The sequence below is a fragment of the Carassius gibelio genome, chromosome A6, assembly GCF_023724105.1.
Source record: "Carassius gibelio isolate Cgi1373 ecotype wild population from Czech Republic chromosome A6, carGib1.2-hapl.c, whole genome shotgun sequence".
NCBI lineage: Eukaryota > Metazoa > Chordata > Actinopteri > Cypriniformes > Cyprinidae > Carassius > Carassius gibelio.
The window spans coordinates 7,090,919-7,113,156 of NC_068376.1; the positions used below are offsets into that span (position 1 = coordinate 7,090,919).

At 36.2% G+C, this 22,238-nt stretch overlaps 1 protein-coding gene across 1 annotated transcript in view; it reads left to right on the top strand.

Annotated features, from left to right (window-relative positions):
- Window positions 1-2,310: 2,310 nt before the first annotated feature.
- Window positions 2,311-22,238, top strand: part of kcnh7 (potassium channel, voltage gated eag related subfamily H, member 7) — a 49,815-nt gene continuing 29,887 nt past the window's right edge. The window contains 3 exon segments of the mRNA XM_052600655.1: window positions 2,311-2,643; window positions 4,790-5,020; window positions 20,993-21,148. Coding sequence (XP_052456615.1) covers window positions 2,568-2,643; window positions 4,790-5,020; window positions 20,993-21,148 — 463 coding nt within the window. The 5' untranslated portion in view covers window positions 2,311-2,567.

Consider the following 22,238-nt stretch of genomic DNA (forward strand, 5'->3'; position numbering starts at 1 on the left):
ATTGCCAAACACATGCAGATTGGCACATACACAGACACTTGTCTTCTTATGTGCCAGTAAACCTCTCCATTACAGCGGAGCAGACATTACCAAAGGGGTCTGTGTCACTTTCTAAGTTTCATTCTTGTGAATATTGCATACAGTTGAATATTGATGAGTTGCCCTGATAATTAATGAAGGAAAGAGCTGGTTTAGTGTACAGTAAGTGCTTCGGTTCACTTTACTGATTTACATCTTTCTCTTTCTTTCTCTCTCACACACAAACTGTACACCATTCAAGAAAGTAGTGTTTTTTTTTTAAAGAAAGAGAGAGAGATTAATTATTATATTCAGCAACACATTAATTTGGTCAAACTTGTTGGTAAAGAATACTAGAATACTAATAAATAATATTGATAAATTATTTTCTAAACACTATATATATATATATATATATATATATATATATATATATATATATATATATATATATATATATAGTATCTCAGTTTCCAGCATACTGAGCAGCACAACTATTTTAAACATATTTAATAAGAATACATTTTTTTTTGAGCACCAAATCAACCCATTGGAATGATTTCTTAAGAATCATGTGACACTGAAGACTAGACTAATGATGCTGAAAATTCAGCTTTGCCATCACGAATTATAAAAAAAAATAACAACAATATAGTTGTCTTAAATTGTAATAATTCAAAATATCTATAAAATAAAGATAATTTCAAAAACTTGCCATTCCCAAACTTTTGAACTGTATTTTGTTTACTGCACTTTACAATTTTTGACAGATTTTGTTGCGAGCAGGACAGTAAATATACTTTACGATGCTTTCTCTTATTGTCACCACTAGATGCCAGCACTGTTTCTTCTTCTTCTTCTTATATCTCTCGCTCAGCGGGGATTTCCTCATATTTCCATGACATCAGAAGTCAGGAAGTGGGAATAATGATCTTTTAACAAATATTTCCAAAGCTTGAAAAAGATTTTCTCTTAATAGATAATTGGCTACCAATGACGTTTCTTACAGTTGAATACAATTTCTTGGCTTTAGTATACTCTAATAGACTCAAATTTAAAATAAAATAAAAAAATATATAATATGGACAAAATCATACAAAGGAGTCGGTTTTGTTACTGGATGGCATTGGCATTTATGACAAGAAATGCAATAATAATTTTTTTTTTGCCAGATTTTTCAGAAGATAGACCATATTATTCCTTGAAGCAGATTCCATTAGGCTGCCTTAACTGATAATACATACTTGAGAAGAGCATGACTCTTACCACATAAATATTTTCTTCCTAACAAGACCAACTGTGTCCAAATATGTTGATATGTTAAGTGTTTGCATTTTGGGGTAATGAAGATGAAACATGAATGTGTTTATTTTTTACTTGTAAATTGGTTCAGAAGTTTTGGTTTGACTTATACCCATTTAAACAATGCACCCCAACCCCACAATCTTTTAATTTGAAAGATATTATTTGTTATAACACTGACAATGCCAACAAATCTGATTCTAAAGAATGTAATTTTCAGCTTTTTCATTTTCTTTGGTAATTTTTTATACATAATCAAATTTACGGGCTCACTTCCTGTCACAATTTTTGACTGAGGTACACTCAATGCTCACATATTTTTGTTTAACTACCAATAAAAAATGTAATAGGTTTCTAAAGATATATACAAATACATTTCTTGTAACTATGAATAAGTTGTTGTATTTTTCTATCTCTTGTTATTCAGTTTATCTTTTACTTAAGCTCTTCATTTATTGTGAAGGCTCTTATGTCATAAACTGCTTTTCTGTGGTCTGTATTATTAATGTGGAATCTATCTCTCTTTCCTTCAAATGTTTTTGTAATTAATATTGGAGGAACGGTCTCGGGATAGCTGCTATTCAAAGAGGAGTATTTCCAGCACCATGGACAGTCCCAAATGTACCACGCATGCGAATATGCACTTTGCAAAGGTCGAACCTATTTACTTTTCATGTTTTGGCACTTTAAAGTTTACATTTGCTGTCACATTTGTGCATAAACACTCTTTAATTTATAGATCCATCCAGATAACACTGTAATTGCCCTGTTTAATTTAGTCGCAGCAGCTCTGAATTTCACTGTCATGGATATCCTAAAGGTGGAAAAAGAAAACCCCATGTGTTGTGTTGTTTGACGTGGTTTGCGGAGAGCGTTCCGTGTGAACTGTGCCCTCCTCCCGGGCTTCTCTCGCGCATCTCCTTGCACAGGTCCCCTCGCGAAGACAGACGTCACTGCTGTCCGTTTGTGGCTGTTTCAGTTCGACTGAGATGCTGCTCAGAGCCGCAGCCTCCTCACAGAGCGCCTCGTTTTCTCGTCTTTCGTTTCAAACAACGACTACCGGTGAAGACAAAAACGGGAATGAATCACGTTAAGCGACCATCTAACGGTGGAGAGAAGGAGAAGAAGTCACCGGAATGACCCCTCACAAAGAAACGCGTTTCCTCGCGCTGTGCTCGTGAAGCTCATCCAACGGTTTTAAAGGGGTGCGCGATCGAGCGGCTCTCGTGCACAACCAGCCGTCAAACATGCCGGTGCGACGGGGTCACGTTGCGCCACAGAACACGTTTCTCGGGATTATTATCCGCAAATTCGAGGGTCAAAGTGAGTATCATCTTCCAGATGTTGCAGCAGTGTTTGATTATTTCATTGCAACAATAAGATGCGACTCAATTGCGGTTTATTGTTTAGTGATTGTGACCTCTAAACTGGCGAGAATGTACCTCCACGCGCTGACTGAACTACTTGTTTAATCCCTACTTCTATGTCCAAAATTAGAAATAGATATTTTGATTCTTTAGCGTTCTATTACCGTTTCGCATTGATGTAAACATTGATTAGTTAAGTGGTTAACAGCGCAATAGATTTTGGATAGTGTCTGAAGTCTTTTTCCAGTAGGTATGAAACTTTCCGTTTATGTCATCCAGTGTACAGCAAACGTCAAGTCAGTATCTGAAAATGTCACCGTTTGTGTTGTGTTTGAGTGTTAATGTGTTTACTCACACTACCACAGGCACTCAGCTGAGGGGCCCAGTGTCCACTGCCAAAATATCACTCTTCCATGACTTTACTGTCGCTGCTGTTTTCTCTCTAATATTACTGTTAATAGAGAAGGACAGTTTCTGGTAGAAAAATATTAAGGACATTTGTTGACAAGACACTTGTGCACATCTCTTTTAAAGAAATATGCCAGGTTCAGTTCATCTCAATAGGTGTTGGTTACCACAAAATAATAATAATAATAATAATAATAATAATAACAATATGTTGGCTTGTCCTGAGTTTTCTTTAAAAAGAAGAAGAGGTGAGGTTTCTAAAATTGAAATAAATTGGGACTGTTTTGGGGGGGGAAATGTGAAGCTTACTTTGTGAAAGTACAATACAGTACTGTACATCAATTCTTCTGTTAAATTTTTACAGTTTGAATTGAATATAACTGTAATATATATTTGACTATAAAAACTGGAAAAGGTTACTAAATGTTTTTTTCCAAGTAAAATCACATTAACACATATTGTTTGTCTTGTGGCTGTACTTTTGCAATATTGAAGTGTACAAATTAGCCCAATTAGCAATTATTCATAGTTAACTGCATTTTTTTTTTTTTTAAGAAAATGAGAGACAAGTGGTAATCAACAGTATGATTAAGGTTCACTTGTGTTGAATCCTAAATATTCCTTAAAATTGTTCCATAATCTCACATTTTAGTGATGCATTGAAGTTTCTTTCCATCATGCATAGATGGAAAGTTATAATATTATTTATATACAAATTGCCTTTTTTTTTACTTATGTGATAAGTGGTGTGAACAGCAGAGACTGCTATTCACTTCTATTTACACTGTAAATCAACAAGCAAATGCAACCGACTAATCCATTATTAATCAGATTCGTGGCTCAACTGGCCTTAAAAACCTTCATGTAAAAAATGAATCGATCCAACTGAGCTCAATCCGAATTTAATTTTGATCGGATTGGAAGGTGTGATGTAGACCTTTTCTAATCTGATCGATGGGACATGTAAATCGGAAAGTACTGCGCATGTGCAATGATGAAGAAAAGGCGTACTGACGAATGAAGCGTGGAAGGAGCTGTTGTTTTTGTGGAATAATGTGTCATGACTGTCATGTTAGTCTAAAATTCTTCTTCCACTCATCGTCTGTGAAGTGGCACAGAATAACATCCCATCAGTCCTCACTTCATACTCTCATCCACAGACTGCTTCTTTTGGCCATGGGAATGGGTGATTTTATTGCTTGATAAAAGCAGCACAGCACAAAGCTTTATTAGCACGTCGTCTCCTAATTAGTTCCTGAAATACAATAGTGCATTGTGTGCATGTCAAAAGATCAAATTTGACATTAAAGCTTGTGACATACAGTATAAACACTATAAACATATAATATGACATATAAATGACTATAAACCCAATCACTTTATTTAGCATTCATATAAACAATACGTTCGGATTCATCGATCAGAATAATTTCATTTTGATTTAAACAAAATTGTCCATGTAAACATTGCCAGAGTAATGTAATAAAATTTGGCAAGGTTTACAGGTCGGATGACTCAAATTTACAATCCTACATTGGCTAATCTAAAGGTACACTCTGCCAAAATCACAAGTGCACATATGGCAGGAAAAGTAACATTTTTATAAAAGCTTTAAAAATGATTTACTATATTGTTTCACATCCACTACCTACTTTCTTGATCACAATAACTCTCTTTTCTGCTTGTTTCTACAGACAAGAGATTTGTCATAGCCAATGCACGTGTCCAGAACTGTGCCATCATCTACTGCAATGATGCCTTCTGTGAGATGACAGGTTTTTCCAGGCCGGACATCATGCAGAAGCCATGCACCTGTGACTTCCTGCACGGACAGCTGACCAATCGGCACGCTATTGCGCAGGTAGCACAGGCTCTCATGGGCTCAGAGGAGCGCAAAGTGGAGATCACCTATCATCGCAAGGATGGTGAGTGCATGAGCTTTACTTGTTTAAAGTAATTTAATGAACCTGAGATGTGGGTTATGCTTACTGAATGTTATGTTGTTGGTTAATGTTTTGCTTATTATAATCAAAGAAAAAAAAAGCCCTTTGCTTATCGGGGTCATTAACTGCCTTTTTATTATTTTGTACTGTTCTCTGAGGTCCACTTATCATAATCTTATCATAATTTTACATTAAAAAACATCATAATTTAGAAGTAATATGCTATTTCAACGCTATCTCATGGCCAATTCATACGTATTTTCGAGGTGGCTTATTCGTACGAATTTGTACGACCTCATTCGTACGATTTTATACGATTTGTCTAAACCCCAGTGACTGTTAAGTTTAGGGGCAGGGTTAGGTGTAGGTAATTCGTACAAATTCATACAAATTGTGCAACTCGTAAAATATGTACGATTTGGCAACAATTGTATGAATTTGTACGAGTGTGGTCGTGAGATCGGGTTGGCTATTTTCTGTCCTGTTTTGACCCCGTCATCGGAACACTCTGTTTGAATAATCGAGGTGGAATATTGAAGCAAAGCGCACTGCTATGATTGGCTAACAGTTGTTTATATTTGACAGCCTACATCCTTCATAGATGGATGCTTCTGTGATTTAGGTTAAAGGTGCTGTATATAGGATTGACACCAAGTGGTTGAACTTGGTGGAACACAGGTTGCCAGATTGATGACGAGCGCACTTCATAAACCAAAACAAAGACTGACATTCTGGACTCGAACATATATTTTTAAAGGAGAATAACTGACTGTAGCATTGTTTTTCAGATAAACATGTTAACTTAGCATGTTTCTTAAATATCTGCAAACATATTATGGTATTTTTATAACACATAAATAACAAAAAAAAAAAATTAGTTACAGAACTTTAGAACTTACAGGATGTTTTTATTGAAAAATGACCTCTTTGGGAATTATTTAGATTTCAGTTCATGACCCCCAGTTCATGTTTTATACAGAATGCTGCAGAAAATATTTCATTAAACAATTATATGTATGTTATTAAGTTGATTCGCACTTTTGCAATGTGACATTTGAAAGTGAAGTGAAGTGAAGTGAAGTGACATTCAGCCAAGTATGGTGACCCATACTCAGAATTTGTGCTCTGCATTTAACCCATCCGAAATGCACACACACAGAGCAGTAAACACACACACACACACACACACACACACACACACCCGGAGCAGTGGGCAGCCATTTATGCTGCCGCACCCGGGGAGCAGTTGGGAGTTCAATGCCTTGCTCAAGGGCACCTAAGTCGTGGTATTGAAGGTGGAGAGAGAACTGTACATGCACTCCCCCCACCCACAATTCCGTCCGGCCCGAGACTAGAACCTACAACCCTTCGATTGGGAGTTCAACCCTCTAACCATTAGGCCACGACTTCCCTTTTTCCCTTCCTATTTGTTTAATTATCCCAACTAGACTGACATATAAACATCTTCTTAGCCAGTAGATTGAGGTTTGGGCGGGGCCATGTGTTGATGACCAATGTCAGACAGGGATAGTTAAACCTGTTTGAAAGCATTTATCATTTTTGCAGTTCCATTTGCTGATCGCAGTGGCACAGAAATGATCCTTTTCAGCTTTAAATTCCACATTAATGATGTACTTTGATTTGTGAGTCAAATTTCTGTTCATTATGCAAAAGGAAAACATTCTCCAGTGTATTTTTCTTTTAGTCACTGTAATGTATTTTGGGTTATGTCACTTTTTAATTATTCAATAGTACCTTTATTTCCTTTTATATGGTCTTTCTAGGAATAAACCGATACTTGGGATATGGAATATAAACTGAGAGAGTTAGATAGAGAGAAAGATAGAGAGAGAAAGAGAGCAAAAGACAGCGTGTTTAAATTATTGCAGAGTAAGTTAAAGTCAGCACTGAAATGACAGCTCCTATTGTCTTCGACAATTTTGCTTCAGATCACAGGGAAACTACTCAGAGCTGAGACCATTTTTTATCCTGTTCAGCTCTAGTGTCTCTTGTAGTGAGAGACTACATGTCCCCAGCAGAGGACATAGATTTTGTTCTTTCTTGTACAAGATCATAATAAGCCCCTTACATGCATTAAATCTGGTAAATTACTGTAAAATTACCAGATTGACTTTTCCCCTAAATACAAAAATGTGCTATTCACACGAGCAGCAGTGTTCTGGCTTTTAACTGTTAAGGGATCATTAAAACATTATCTCTAAAATTCAAGTAAAATCTGTGATGCCCGTCATCGTATGTGACCTTTAAACACTGCGCTGTTGTCTTCATTCGCCTGGTTGAGGAGAAGAACTTTAGTTTCACATCTGTCCAATTTAACAACATCTTTTTGACTTCCCAGTGACAGGCAGAAATGGCCGATCACGCAGAATATGTTTTTGCTATAGGTAAAAAAAACATGAGACGCTGCACAATAGTATCAAACTGCAGTGTTGCTGTGCAGCAAGGGGTAAGAAAGGGAGGGTCTTGAGACCCGTGTTTTATTTTTTTTTATTTTTTAAGAGCTTACTTTAAACATTACAGTACATAGCAATATGATTTTTTTTTACTTCTTACATTAGTGCATCCTGACCTTGTATGTGCTCATACCAGTAATCTTATGCTTTGTTAATACACAGCATTATAACAGTAATCTGATAGTAACATTAAAACTTGCTTTTCCTAAGAATTGACTGTATTATTGAAAAGGCCTGGTTCAAACATGATTTCTAAATGGTATTTACCAGTAAAGACTGTATGTGTAAAAGAGGCTATAGAGTGCAACAGCTGAGTTCCAAAAGTAAAAACTAAATTTTCTCCATAGTGAAACTGATTTTTAATAATAACTTATAAACCTTTAAAGACAGGTTTTCTGCAATCTTGTTAATTGAGGTAGGCTACTTCTATTGAAGCCATCCATTTTCATGATTTCAGCTTATTTTTATTATAATGGTGTTCTTTTGTTAAATTTAAAATATATTTTTTCAATAGATATAATCAAAAACTTTTTTTATGTCTCCATGGTTTTCAATTTGATTATGTCATTCACGGTGCTTTCTGGAATTCTAGATATTTGCCTTGTTAAAGATGTTAAGTCTTGTACTGTTTTATATTATCGCCTTGTAGCTGGTTGGCTTGGTTCATGGCAAAGACAAAACAAAGACTTTTTTAAAAATCCCTAAGGGAAAAGTTAATGGGAAATGCTGCAGAACTAATGTCTCTGAAAAGTGAGCAGGCACTAATGCACTCTATAATTTGCTTTGAATTAGTTTTGCTACTGTACGTTAATTTGCAAGAAAAAGGCAAATCAGTCAAACACAGTTGTAATTGTAAAATAATATGCAACTTGGTTACTCTTTTCCTGTATAATTTTTAAACTGTTATGTCAGTCAGTTTTAAAGAGAATATAGAAAATGCAAATATCCTTTAAAATTATTTGCTGAGTCCCAGAAGGTTATTTGGATTTATATTTAATACATTAAATAAATACATAATCAAGCTTCTTTGCAACAGCACAAATCAGGCCCCTGTCCTCCCACTGAGAATTCTCTCATTCAGTAATATCAATATTCTGCTCTTATGTTTCTCATTTGGTTACTGCTGTGCATGGCAAGATGCTTCTTGTAGTCTTCCCGTCTTATTTTTCCATCCTTAGTTTTGATCTCTCATGATGATTTTTTGGAGCAATACAATGGGAGACTCTACCTGCTCAGATCTGTCAGGGCAAAAACCTCATTCCTTCAGCACGGAAATCATAACCACAAGCGAAAGTGTAAACTGGTAATAGTGCATTATCCAATGTTGAATCTGTTCTGTATGTCTCTTATACTTCATATGAACATATAACCTAATGGACATGTGATTTTGTTGGTTTCCACCCCAGAGACCACATATAAATTCACTTCTCTCTCTGAGGTGTAAATGAGGCTACTCTCCTCTCACTGAGCCGTAGCACAGCACATTCTGGACCTGCTCTCTATAGTGAGTTTAGTGGCTTCTGCTGTGAATGCATTACACTGTCAATGATGAGCAGGTGCGTGTAGCATTTTTAGAAAGCATCTGTCTTGCCCTCTGTTTCCCTACCTTCTTTGATTTTCATTCTTCTATTCACATTCATAAGAATAACGAATAAAATGAGAACAAACTGTTTTGTATGCTTATTTACAGTATGATACTGGTGCTTTTTTGAGTCTTTCCAAAACTGTTTTATCCAGTATTGAATTTGAATCTGCATTTTCATTTTGCACATATGTATGTTGGAAATATAAGTTCAAATACTCAAATGCCATTTTGCATATTACATTTCAAATTAAATTTAGCCAACTTAATGCCTCGGTATAGTTTGTCTAATCACAAATCTGAAAAAAAAAAAAAAAAAAAAATAATAATAATAATAATCTCAGAGTAAGAAAGATATAATTGTGGCCTATTTATCATTTTGAAATGCTTTTTTCTTATTTTTCTGGTGTTATCTATTTATGTGACGTGACATACAGCCAAGTATGGTGACCCATACTCAGAATTCAAACTTTATGTTTATTACACTGATCTGAAGAACCTATAATGCAACATTAAGAACATTTTTTAATCACCAGAGAATCATATAGCCAAACCAAGTGCCCTATCCATTTTATTTTTCCTGGAAGAGTGGGCTTGGCCTCTTGTAAATTTAATGTGTCTGGCTTCCAGCTATTTTTAGCTGTAAAAAATGGCTCCTTTTGCTGCTTGATATTACAAACTGGTGTATCTTACCTTATTATTTTAATGTATTATCTTAACTATAAACACACTGGTTTGTGGTTCAAACTGTTTTACTGTTTACTAAACTTTGTTATTGTTCTCGTTATTTCCCTACAATGCCAATGAACCGGACGTCTCGCACAGAAAAGTGTTTACTTACACATTGAAAGATAAGGTGGATACAACACAAAATGCTCTTGATCAAAAGAGGGTTCTTTGCTGAAGTGGTTTGCTGCAAAGAACCACTGAATAACTCTTAAGAGTATGTGGTCATATTAGAGCTTATTCAGTTACATTAGCCTAAAACACAGACACACACACACACACAGAACTGTACCAAACCAAGCTAAGTCCTCATGAGTATGGGTCATGCCTTATTTAGCATTTATATTGCAGTAGAATGTGATAGCCCTGCATAATTCTTCTGAGACCTCCTGTCTGAGAGGACACTGTTATCCTACACTGCTGGCATGGCAAATTCCCTGCCGCAAAGGATTTCATTCATTCAGTAGGAATAAAATAAATAATTCAATTCAGCTAAAGCTATTTCTTACTGTATTTTTGCATTCAGCTTTTGTATGTTTTCATGCTGCAATGCATTACTCACAATCCTTCTCTCTTCTGAGTGTTTGTAAATTGCTGTTCTCGAATAAGTCTTATTGAGAATGTATTCTTAAAAATACCAATAGAAAATATAATAAAGTTATTAACAGATTGTTAGTTAATGCACATCAGAATACTAAGACTAATAAAGACAAATAAAATGTATTGTGTATGAACCATTAATCTGCTAAGCATTATATTTTTTGTTACTGCTGTAGTGAAGTTATAAAGTGTGATCAGATATGATTTTTAGATGATGTTTGAGGTTTTGGTTTGGAGTGAATAACAGTGTTGGTTTATGACTGTGTATATTGTCAGATGAGGAAGTGTTTAGAAAAGAGTGACCCGTGACTCTTCATGTCTTTTATTCTTTGCTCTTTGCTTTGCTAATGAACATATGCTGTCATGTTGCCCTGCAGGCCTCTCTGTATGATTAATGAGCTGTGTTTATTAACACAAGGCTCCTCCAATCAGCACTCAGCTCCATGTACCAGTCATTTTAAAGACCGAACACAACTGTGTCAAAGGATGTATAAATGCTTTTGGTACAGAAATCAGGTGATGAACGGCAAATAATGACAATCTGTTCATACATTCAAAATTCACTTGCTTCAACATCTGACTCAGTTATTCCCTTCTGTCCAAACTCTAGCACACATGATTATGTGGATTTATTTTCTAATGAAATCAGAATTATTCACGCATGTGCCTCTGCATCTTGTATCTTAATTCTGTGAAACTGAAATCTGTCGATGCAGATCCTCTTTCTATTATGAGCAGATTAAATGTTACAGTTTCACTTTGGCAGAGACAGAAGAGAGAGGAGGACACACACACACACACAGAAAGAGGTATTTATAGCTCTTGTGCTTTTGGTAGGTATGGTGTTTGGAGTCTCTGCTCAGGGGAACAGAGACACAGACTGCACTGCTGTACTGTTAACCCAATATAGCAGAATATAGCAGAAACTAACACTATCAGCACTAGTCATTACTATTTATACCACATATGTAAAATGCTTTGTCAGATTGTGAATGCTTTCAACACTCTGTGAAAGGAACAAGAATATTACAGGTTTGTTTGAGGAAATACTGACATGTTTTATTCCTACCAGACCGTAAACACACTCATCCTCATGTATTCATTCTGGCAGACTACAAACCTTGTCTCATCACTGTGAGTTGAATCAGAGAAGCACTGAGCAGATGAGGGTTAGAGCTCTGTAAAGAGATACAGATAGTCGTTCTGAACCCATGAGCTCAACAGTCAGATTGGGATTGTGTTAACATGACTGGCCTCATCTTTAGTTCTACAAGACAACAGGCCATATTCATTCTAGTCTCAGTCTATAACAACATGCATACTGACCATCATAGAGCTGGCTAAACAATGAGTTTGTGTGCATATTGTGTGTCACCTTGTTAAAAGCTTAAGGAGCTATTTCTATCGGATCTACAGTAACCCTTGAATTCAGTTTTGTTTGAATAACCTAATGTATTTAGTTAAGTATAAAAATATACATAGTTAAATAAAATATGTATTGTTTTTAATGTTTTTGACTCATGTGAAATAGTATTTTAATACATAAGGTTGACACCAATATTTTAGATACAACAAATGCATTTAGCCCAACACATAGCATTGGATGTCCGGTATGTTCTGTCACAAAATCTATGTCATAAAAAAGCCGACCAATTAGGTTGTGAACATATCCCTATGCCTTTTAGTTCAGTGTTAAAATGCCAATATGAATTCTAAGAAGACCAGAACTAAATAGGCTAGACCAAACGAAACAAACGAACCGAGCTACAAGTATGAACAAACCCTTAGTCTGCGTGTAGTTACGCAAGGTCACTTCATGCTTCTGCCCAATCACTTTAAAAGTATAAAAGCCTTTGATATGTATTCCAAGACTCAGCCACTCAAGCCACCTTAGTAGGCAGACACATACAAGACATGCAATGAGTAAATGTAAATAGGTCTTCACTATAGTTAATGACAGAACTGTTTGGGGGTTGTGAATAGTTGGGCAGTCCTGGAAATTTACACTCATACAGACAAACAAGTAAAACAAATCATATTGAGTTCACAAGATTTGAAACCTGACCATTTTTGGAAAAAGTACACAGAAGCAGCTCATAATGGACTTTCTGACATGTTGCCCATCTGGTCTGTGTGTGATTACAGTGTTTTCTGTCTCTCCTGTAGCACAGTAATAACCAACCTTTCACACGCTCCTCAAAGACCAATCAGTCACCAATCAGTGCTTGAACCAGTGTGTGTGTGTGTGTGTGTGTGTGTGTGCTTGTGTGTGCATGTGCGTGTGCGTGTGTGTGTGTGTGTGTGTGTGTGTGTGTGCGTGTGCTTGTGTGTGCATGTGCGTGTGCGTGTGTGTGTGTGTGTGTGTGTGTGTGACATATCAGGACACAACTCTGTATAATGACATGGGTATGACACAGGTATTACAAGGAGAGGGTGACTTATGAGGACATAACCCATGTCCCCGTTGTTCAAATCGCTTATAAATCATACATAATTAGTTTTTTTTTTTGAGAAAGTAAAGATGCAAAAAATCCTTTGAGGGTTGGGTGGGTTTTTGTAGGGTGATAGAATAAACAGTTTGTACAGTATAAAAACCATTACATTTGGGATGTCCCCACTTTTCACAAAAACAAACGTGTGTGTGTGTGTGTGTGTGTTCTGGTGTGTAGGTGTGTATGGATTACTCTGTTTAAAGAAGTCTCCACAGGCTTTGTAGGTTTAATTATTGATAGAGGAAATTGACTCTAATGAAATTTCCATCGTCTTGAAACAAGAACTGAGCTTAATACATTCTGTATGTCCATATACAGACGAAAATGAACATACACACACACACACACACACACTCCTTCAGATCATTTCAGTAACCTCATTCTATAGAAAACAGAATGATCATCCCCTTCTGATTAGAAAGCATGTGACCTTAAGATAAACATTGGGAATATTGTCTTGGGAATAAATGTGATTCATATGACCTGTCAGCCATTATTAATTAGAGTTCCTGCTCAGAGTTGAGCTGCCTTTTCATCCAAAACATTTAGTAGTGCAACTGTAAATGCATTATCTTAGTCAAAATTCTCTCTAAGCAAAGCTCAACCTTTAACGGGACGAATGCTTAACATCTCAAGTAACAACGGAAAGTAACACACAGACAGTGTAACTGTGTCTTGTGTCTGCTGTAAATGAAGGTGAAAACCAATTTGGGGGAGCTGCAAAATTCTTTAACAGCTCTTCTCTTACACATTACATAGTTCACCTCAGGACACGCAATGTGTGGGAAATGAAAATTGCAACCTGAGCTGAATTTCTTTTACTCTCATGGTATGATGGTAGCCTGATCAATGCAGCTTGGAAGAAAACAGCATGATAAAACCATAACCATGCTGCTAAAATAAGAGTGCTGGTTTACACAACAGTACTATTTCATCAAAAACAAAACAATTTCCTTTGAGAAAAAGTTATTCTCTGGCTAAACAACAGTGTGGCTATGATCACATTCAACAGCAGATTGTTCAGCTTGGAAAGTAAAAATGTCAAATTTTCTTACAAAACTTTGGAAAAAAAACATGTACATGCTTAAATGTACAAGCAAATAAGGTGCACCAGTGAGTCAGCTGGTCTCATTCACTAATGATTGCAGATTATTTGTATTTATTTACAAAGGAAAACTACTCACCAAAATAATCTGTCTATTTCACAACACATGCATACATGCACAGAAATGTATTCTTAACTTCACTTTAATGCTAATGAATTTGGAGTATTCTAAATAAGCTACCATAATTTGCATAAAACACAAAAAGGGGTTTCTACACAGCCTTTTGTTTCTCAGCAAACCCTTTTAGAAAGCCATATGCTATTTCAGTTTTTCTGAATGTTTTTGTTTTTTTATTTGTACATTTAAAATTTCCTTTTAGTATTGATGAATCATGATTGGTGCATGAGAAAAATTGTACGTAGATATCACACACAAATTTGTGCATGCACACTTTTAGTGTGTGAGACCCAGGGCCCTATTTTAACGATCTGAAACTCAAGTGTCAAAGCGAGAAGCGCAAGTAACTTTGTGGGCGGGTCTCGGCGCTGTTGCTATTTTCCCGGCGGGATAAATGGCTCTTGCGCCCGGCGCAAATCTAAAATGGGTTGGTCTGAAGTAGCTTCATTATTCATAGGTGTGGTTTGGGCGTAACGTGAAATAAACCAATCAGAGCGTCATCCAACATTCCCTTTAAAAGCAGGTGCGCAAGTTCCATTATGGATTGCTATTATTATGGCGTATTTACCAGGCGCACGCCAGGAGCGGTTCACAGCCGAGGAGACTGATGTTCTTGTAAGAGCAGTGAAAGACAGAGAAGTTGTGTTGTATGGGGATGGGAGAATAATTAGCCTGAATAATTTGTGAGCTAGTTTTATGCCTATTTTTTTCACATCTTCGTGGCACACCACAATGATTTCCGTCATCTCATGTGTTAATATTTTTTTAGTGTAACAATTTATGATTTGCAAAAATAACTGTTGCATCTGTGTAGATTACATGAGCAAAGTGTATGCGCGTTGTGCAGTGCACGCTATACATTATGGTCAAGCATGCGCCCTTAAAATAGCATAATGAACAACGCGCAACGCGCCACTGACTTTAGACAAGGGGCCCTATCTTGCACCCAGCGCAATTGACTTTGTACACCGACGCATGTGTCATTCCTATTTTGCACCCGCGCAAAGCGCGCTTTTCCCTCCACAGAAGCACGTCGCTAAACTAGTGAATGAACTTGCGCTCCCTGGGTGGTTCAGCGCAAAAAAGGAGGCGTGTTCCGGCGCAAACAATCCCTGGTGCTATTTTGCTGTTCCATTAAACAATTGCGCCACTGACCAGAAAAAACCTAGTCTAAAGTCAGTGGCGCGTTGCGCGTTGTTCATTATGCTATTTTAAGGGCGCATGCTTGACCATAATGTATAGCGTGCACAACGCGCATACACTTTGCTCATGTAATCTACACAGATGCAACAGTTATTTTTGCAAATCATAAATTGTTACACTAAAAAAATATTAACACATGAGATGACGGAAATCATTGTGAAATCTTGCTTACAAATTATTCAGGCTAATTGTAGTAATTAAGGATCAGACCTGTTTGCCCGATAGTGGCAAGACATATATGTATATATATATATATACATATATATATGTATATATACATATATATATATATATATATATATATATATATATATATATATATATATATATATATATATACATATATATATGTCCTTATAAGGACATCTGACAAATTTGTTTGTCCGTCAAGAACCAGGAAAAAAAAAAATCGATGAAACAATTGTGGCTATTTCCTCCCACGCCTGTTTAACCGACGCTATTTTGGGTGGGTTTCTCCCATCCCCATACAACACAACTTCTCTGTCTTTCACTGCTCTTACAAGAACATCAGTCTCATCGGCTGTGAACCGCTCCTGGCGTGCGCCTGGTAAATACGCCATAATAATAGCAATCCATAATGGAACTTGCGCACCTGCTTTTAAAGGGAATGTTGGATGACGCTCCGATTGGTTTATTTCACGTTACGCCCAAACCACACCTATGAATAATGAAGCTACTTCAGACCAACCCATTTTAGATTTGCGCCGGGCGCAAGAGCCATTTATCCCGCCGGGAAAATAGCAACAGCGCCGAGACCCGCCCACAAAGTTACTTGCGCTTCGCGCTTTGACACTTGCGTTTCAGATCGTTAAAATAGGGCCCTAGGTTTTTTTCTGGTCAGTGGCGCAATTGTTTAATGGAACAGCAAAATAGCACCAGGGATCGTTTGCGCCGGAACACGCCTCCTTTTTGCGCTGAACCGCCCAGGGAGCGCAAGTTCATTCACTAGTTTAGCGACGTGCTTCTGTGGAGGGAAAAGCGCGCTTTGCGCGGGTGCAAAATAGGAATGACACATGCGTCGGTGTACAAAGTCAATTGCGCTGGGTGCAAGATAGGGCCCCCAGTGTTTTCTATATTACATGATAATACTGTTTATCAAACGTGCACTTTTATGTGGTAACATCTGAATATACTGGAATTATTCAAGAAAAATGTATTATTATATCTAAAATGACTGAATCAATAGGACAATATTGGGCTACAATAAGTACCAAAGTAATCTGTAATCTGACTATATATGTGGTTACAAGAATTATGGTACATCATAAGGGTCAGATCAGGTAGAAATAGCTCATAGTATCTTGATAACAATAAATTTTTTATAATCTATTTCCTACTTGATTTAACCCATAAAATGACTTTTTTTTTTTATATAAAAACACATTTCTAGGCTACCTGAAAACAAACATGTTTACATTGGAGATACTGGTGGTATTGATCATCAATAAATAGAGTATTTAAAAAAAACAGGTCTGTTAGTTTTATACCAGTTGAATAGCAGTCTTAATATGGCTTAACTCTTTAATAGTTTAAACTCATTAATGCTGAGAGCTTGATGTGCCCTGTTAACCTCTCTCAGTGTATCTTGCTAGTTTGACTGTGGTTTCTCCTGCTTTACACACTCAAGACAAGCATAAGATCACATTACCTTTAAGACGTCATTGGGTCAACAGAACGATTCTTTATTTATAGAGGTCATGGTAATGAAGTGATCTTAAAATACCTCTGTAAGTCCAAATTGCACAAACATTTGTATGTTTGTTTATGTGTGTGTATATTCACAGCCATATGCACAGAACCTATACCCTTACCATCAAATACTTTCTCAAACTGAGAACCAGAATTAATTATCCTGTGTGTCCTATTGATGTCCTACATCAAGCAAAGGCATTTGTGTTTACTAATTAAAAAGATCCCTTTGTGGATATTCATAATATAGTATAATATAATAATATAATAAAAATATGTGATTTTTTATTAAAAAAAAAAAAAAAAAAATATATATATATATATATATATATATATATATATATATATATATATATATATATATATATATATATATATATATATATATACATTTAAAAATATACAAGTATGCTGGGGATTTTTCATCTGCCCTACTAGACTGCTTAATTAATTTAAAATGGCACCACAGCAGCATGAAATTCAAGCGTCTAAAGCACTTATTCCGTTCCATAGGGCTAATCTCTTAAGCTTCTCTTGTGCTTTCGGTCTACACACACACGCACACATACAAACAAGCCTGATGGTTTCCTCAATTTGCCTCTCACCTAGGTTAATGCCGAACATAATCAACCAAGACTATTTGAGATTTAAACTGACAGGTTGTTACACTCCACAAACATTTTCTGCTGTAAAATGGATATTTATGCTCAGTCATGCAATATATTCTATTCCACACGGAGCTAAGCCAATATGCAAAGAATCCAAATCCACTTCATTGTAGACAGTTTCTTTTTGTAGATATTTTTAGATCGCACTTTTATGTAAAATATTACATATCTTTCAGGATAATGTAGCGTAAAAATGAGCTTGTAGATGCTTTCGGTTTTAGTCTTTATCATTTTATAGTACTCAGTCATTTCTGTCACTCTTAGAATTTATTAATAAAGATGTTTGAACACAATATACAGTTTTTGGTTTTCTGAAGAGGAAGTGGATTCAAGATGTAGAGGTAGAAAGGCTGTTATAGAGTGTGAAACATCTGCCTGTCACCCAGATTCTGACATGGTAACATATAAAAATGAACTACTGGAGCTCAAAATGCTTTTCTTACAGATTTTTTCTCATGGCCTAGAGTAATCAAGCTGCAGCTCTCTCCCTGTCCCAGGATGTATTGCATTATGTGCTAATATTGACAGTGATATAGTAGAGGGGTCATAGCCTGCTTTTCTCTGTGCATACCTGCCTCTCGTATTCCATTCTTCAACTGCAAAAAGAGAGGGATAGATTACATTAAATTTCGTTATTACACATTATCAGTATCATTCATTTTAAGACTTTACAGTCCCGGCTACTAACTAGTCTATACAGCTGTGCGAAAATATTTTTTTTTATTAATCCAACATGTTTCACTTGTTAGCAAACTTCACATTTGCTTGCCGTTTTCTCTCTCTCTCTTGTTAATTCGTTTTGATTCATTTCAATAAATATCATCTTGGCAATTCTTTATGTGACTTAAGAATTCTACCTCTAATGAGCTGTAGATAAAATAGCCTAAAGAATGAAAATTACGGTTATTTTTCGTTATTTATCCGTATAGTCAGATTTTGTGCTACAAAACATCCAAGACTGCCATTGTCCATTCTGAAAAATAATAATGGCCACTCAACTTAAATTATATAAATAATTTGAATACCATTAGACCATTCAGAACCTCAGGGTCTACCATGTGCATAGTAAAGCGATAACTGCAGACAATCCATTAGCATATAGCATGTTAGGGGTGTTTAAAAAAATGTAATACCACCCTCAAATATAATGATCGAGAACCCCCAAAATAAAGGCAGCAATATTTTTCATGTATAAAACACCCAATTTATGCTGTATAAAATAATACCTGGAAACTATTTACCATCTACAATTTTTGATTCTATACTCTTTTTCGTATTCTATTCTATTATTTTCTATTCTATTTTTTATACTTCTTTTGAAAATTTCTGTAGACCCTGCAACAACCCCTTGGGAGTCCTGGACCCCAGTTTGATTGTTGGGTCACTGGACACATTAGACTGATTTGTGGTCAATCATAATTCATTTTCGAGCAAATGTATACAGCAGTTACTGTGATTTGCATTTGCACAGAAGTTCAAAAAACTTTGTTCTCTGAGCTCTATCATTGTAGATGCCATAATGATGATATTGTTTATCTGAGCTCTTTAAGCACTGATTGCTGTCGTTAGTTCCAGGTGTGTGTGTGTGTGTGTGTGTTTGTGCATTATTGATGTTCTGCAGGTGCTGATTGCAGATGCTCTGTGGTGTGTGTGTATGTGTGTGTGTGTGTGTGTGTGTGTGTGTGTGTGTGTGTGTGTGTGTGAGTGCACAGCCGCTAATAATATCACAGATTGACAGAGAAACACTGGGCACACTAGACGAAAGCTCAGATTTATTTATAGATCACTTGGCCAAATAAAGCAGACAAACAAACACAATTTATTTTTTCTGTGTCTTTCTAATTGATATGCGATCATTCAAAGAAGTTCATTCTAAATTGAGCTGATTCTACAGACTCACACCCAAAGGCTGCTCTTGCAGGGCGGAATAATCACACAGGGAATTCTTGTCATGGTAAACTCTGTACTGTTCTCTGATTGTTGCTGAGATAATTCTCAATAAACTGACAAGAGTAGCCATCAAAGCAGATGAACTCATCGTCTTGAGAGGGCGATCACACTGACAGCGATTTGCAGAGACCTGAAGTCGCAGTTTCCATCTTTTTGAGTGACAGTGACCGTTGGTGATGTGACACAGTAAAACAGAGATCAAATTTTCATGTATACTGTGTAGAGTATAAAATCAAACTCTTCAAACTTCAAACTATTCTTCAACTAAACAAATAGTCAGTGAAAGGAGGTGCTTACTAAGAATGACAAATTATTATATTATATTATATTATATTATATTATATTATATTATATTATATTATATTATATTATATTATATTATATTATATTATATTATTTTTCTGTTTTCTATTCATTTTATCTGGCATATGCAATCATATGCAATCAGGCATATGCAATCAGATAAACCAGATATCAAGCCTTTTTACCAAAATTTGGGACATGACTGAATACAGTTTAGAAGGTTAATTTGTTATTTATCAGCAATATAATTACATAAACTGTGATCAGGGTGCAAACTATTATATATTATTAACAGTGTCTGAGGTAAAATGATTTTAAAGTTTTTAGCATTTTAATTAAGTTAAATTGTTTTAATATATTTATAATAACATTAAATTATATTAATAAGAATAAAATTAATTGAAAAAAAAATGGTCATCCGGTAGCCTCCTTGGAAGATATTTTAATAATCTAGGTTTTCTCTAAAGATGGTGCTTGTTTTTTTTTTTTTTTTTTTTTTTTTTTTTTATTATGAATGATAATAGTTATGACAGTGATGACTATAATTGCGACTTTAGAGATGGAGGCCAATGTCTAATTAGCATGTCAGCTATTGTGCCCCGGTTATGATCAACTCAAATCCACAGGTTTCTAACAAATGTGAGGACAGATCCGAGCCATGGCTCCATTGTGCTTTTCTCAAGGGCTGTCTTGCCCTATAGTTGCCATGGCGACCCTCATCTTTGCCTGTCAGGAATGAATCCTTAAGCTGTCAAACTGAATGAGCATCAACATCTACACCCGAAACTGCATGTTTGTATATGTAGTTAAGTAGCAAATATAACCTGCTCTCCATAACCACCTTCTGCCTCTGGTAATTTATCTGTACACTTCTGCTAATTAAGCTTATTCATTTAATGACTCTTAATAATCCGAGGTCAATGGTGACTTTAAGATGCAAAATGCTCACTGAACATAATGGTAGGATTTGATTTGCTATCTAAACCAAAAGATAATGTTTTTTTTGTCGCTTTATGTTTGCAGGATCAGACTTCCTATGTGTGACACACATCATTCCCGTGAAGAACCAAGAGGGTGTTGTCATGATGTTCATCTTGAGCTTTGATTACGTGCTGAAAGAGGGCAGCATGGATTCATTAGACCGACTCAACCACACCTCGCCAACCAGAAATGAACAAAGTGAGGCTCTTTCTTTAGTATTATTTATTTTCTTTCAATAATTCCCTCTTTTTTTCATTTCCATCAATGTGATCCATTGCCAGCATCTGCTATAATTGATTACTACCTGTCTGCCAGATGGGAGAGAGGAAGAGACATTTTCAGACAAATGATGTTTGATGAAGAGGTGTGCAGGAAGAAATATGGAGAAGGCAGAGGAAGAGAGAACGGTTTTATTTGCTCCAGTTGCTCTGGCTCACCAGCACACACTGTCAAGACCGAACCCAGTCAGCCAGAAAGGAAATGAAGTGGGGGGAAATAATTTATGTGACACAGTGTTACAATTATTTGGATCCCTGAGGCCAGGTGCTGAACGGTGCTTCATTTATAGGATCCCGTTCAGTAAAATGGTGCTCACTAAACCATCCAATATAAACAGAGAGTGTGTGTGTGTGTGTGTGTGTGTGCACTTGCTATAATTATGACAAATGTTCCTAGAGACTTGTGAGCAATAAAACTGCTGCAATGCATTTTCTGCAAAATATGCTACTGCATCAGTTTACACACATGCACATGCATACATACAGTACACACACACTGCCTGATGTCCTCCTCTAACTCTGTATTGGAAAGTCACATCTGAACTGTGAAATCCAATTAATATCCAATGCTAATACCGTCTCTGTGGTATCATAGCAACAGGGAATGTTTTGAAAAGGACATCTGTGTGTTCATACTGTATATGTGCGAGTTACTGAAGAGGCACTGTTTAGTCAGGGCTGTTATAAACTGATGATTTGCTATGGCAGTGAGTTCATTGTTATGCTGAGACATACAACATGACGCTTTAAAAAAAACTTCTAGCTGGGATGAATATAGATTTCCTAGATCTTGCTTCCTCTGAGAGCAGGGCTGAGGGGCTCAGCAGACAGGAAGTGCATTGAACCATTAAAGCAGAGACAATCTAGCTAGTAAAATTTACAAGCATTTCCATCCTGATTCTGTCAATGACTTATTAGGCTTTACTTTAAGTTGAGGGACATCCACCTCCAAAAAGCCTCTTTTGTGGAGTACATTAGGTTGTTTTGATGGAGGCGTGATATAAATAGCC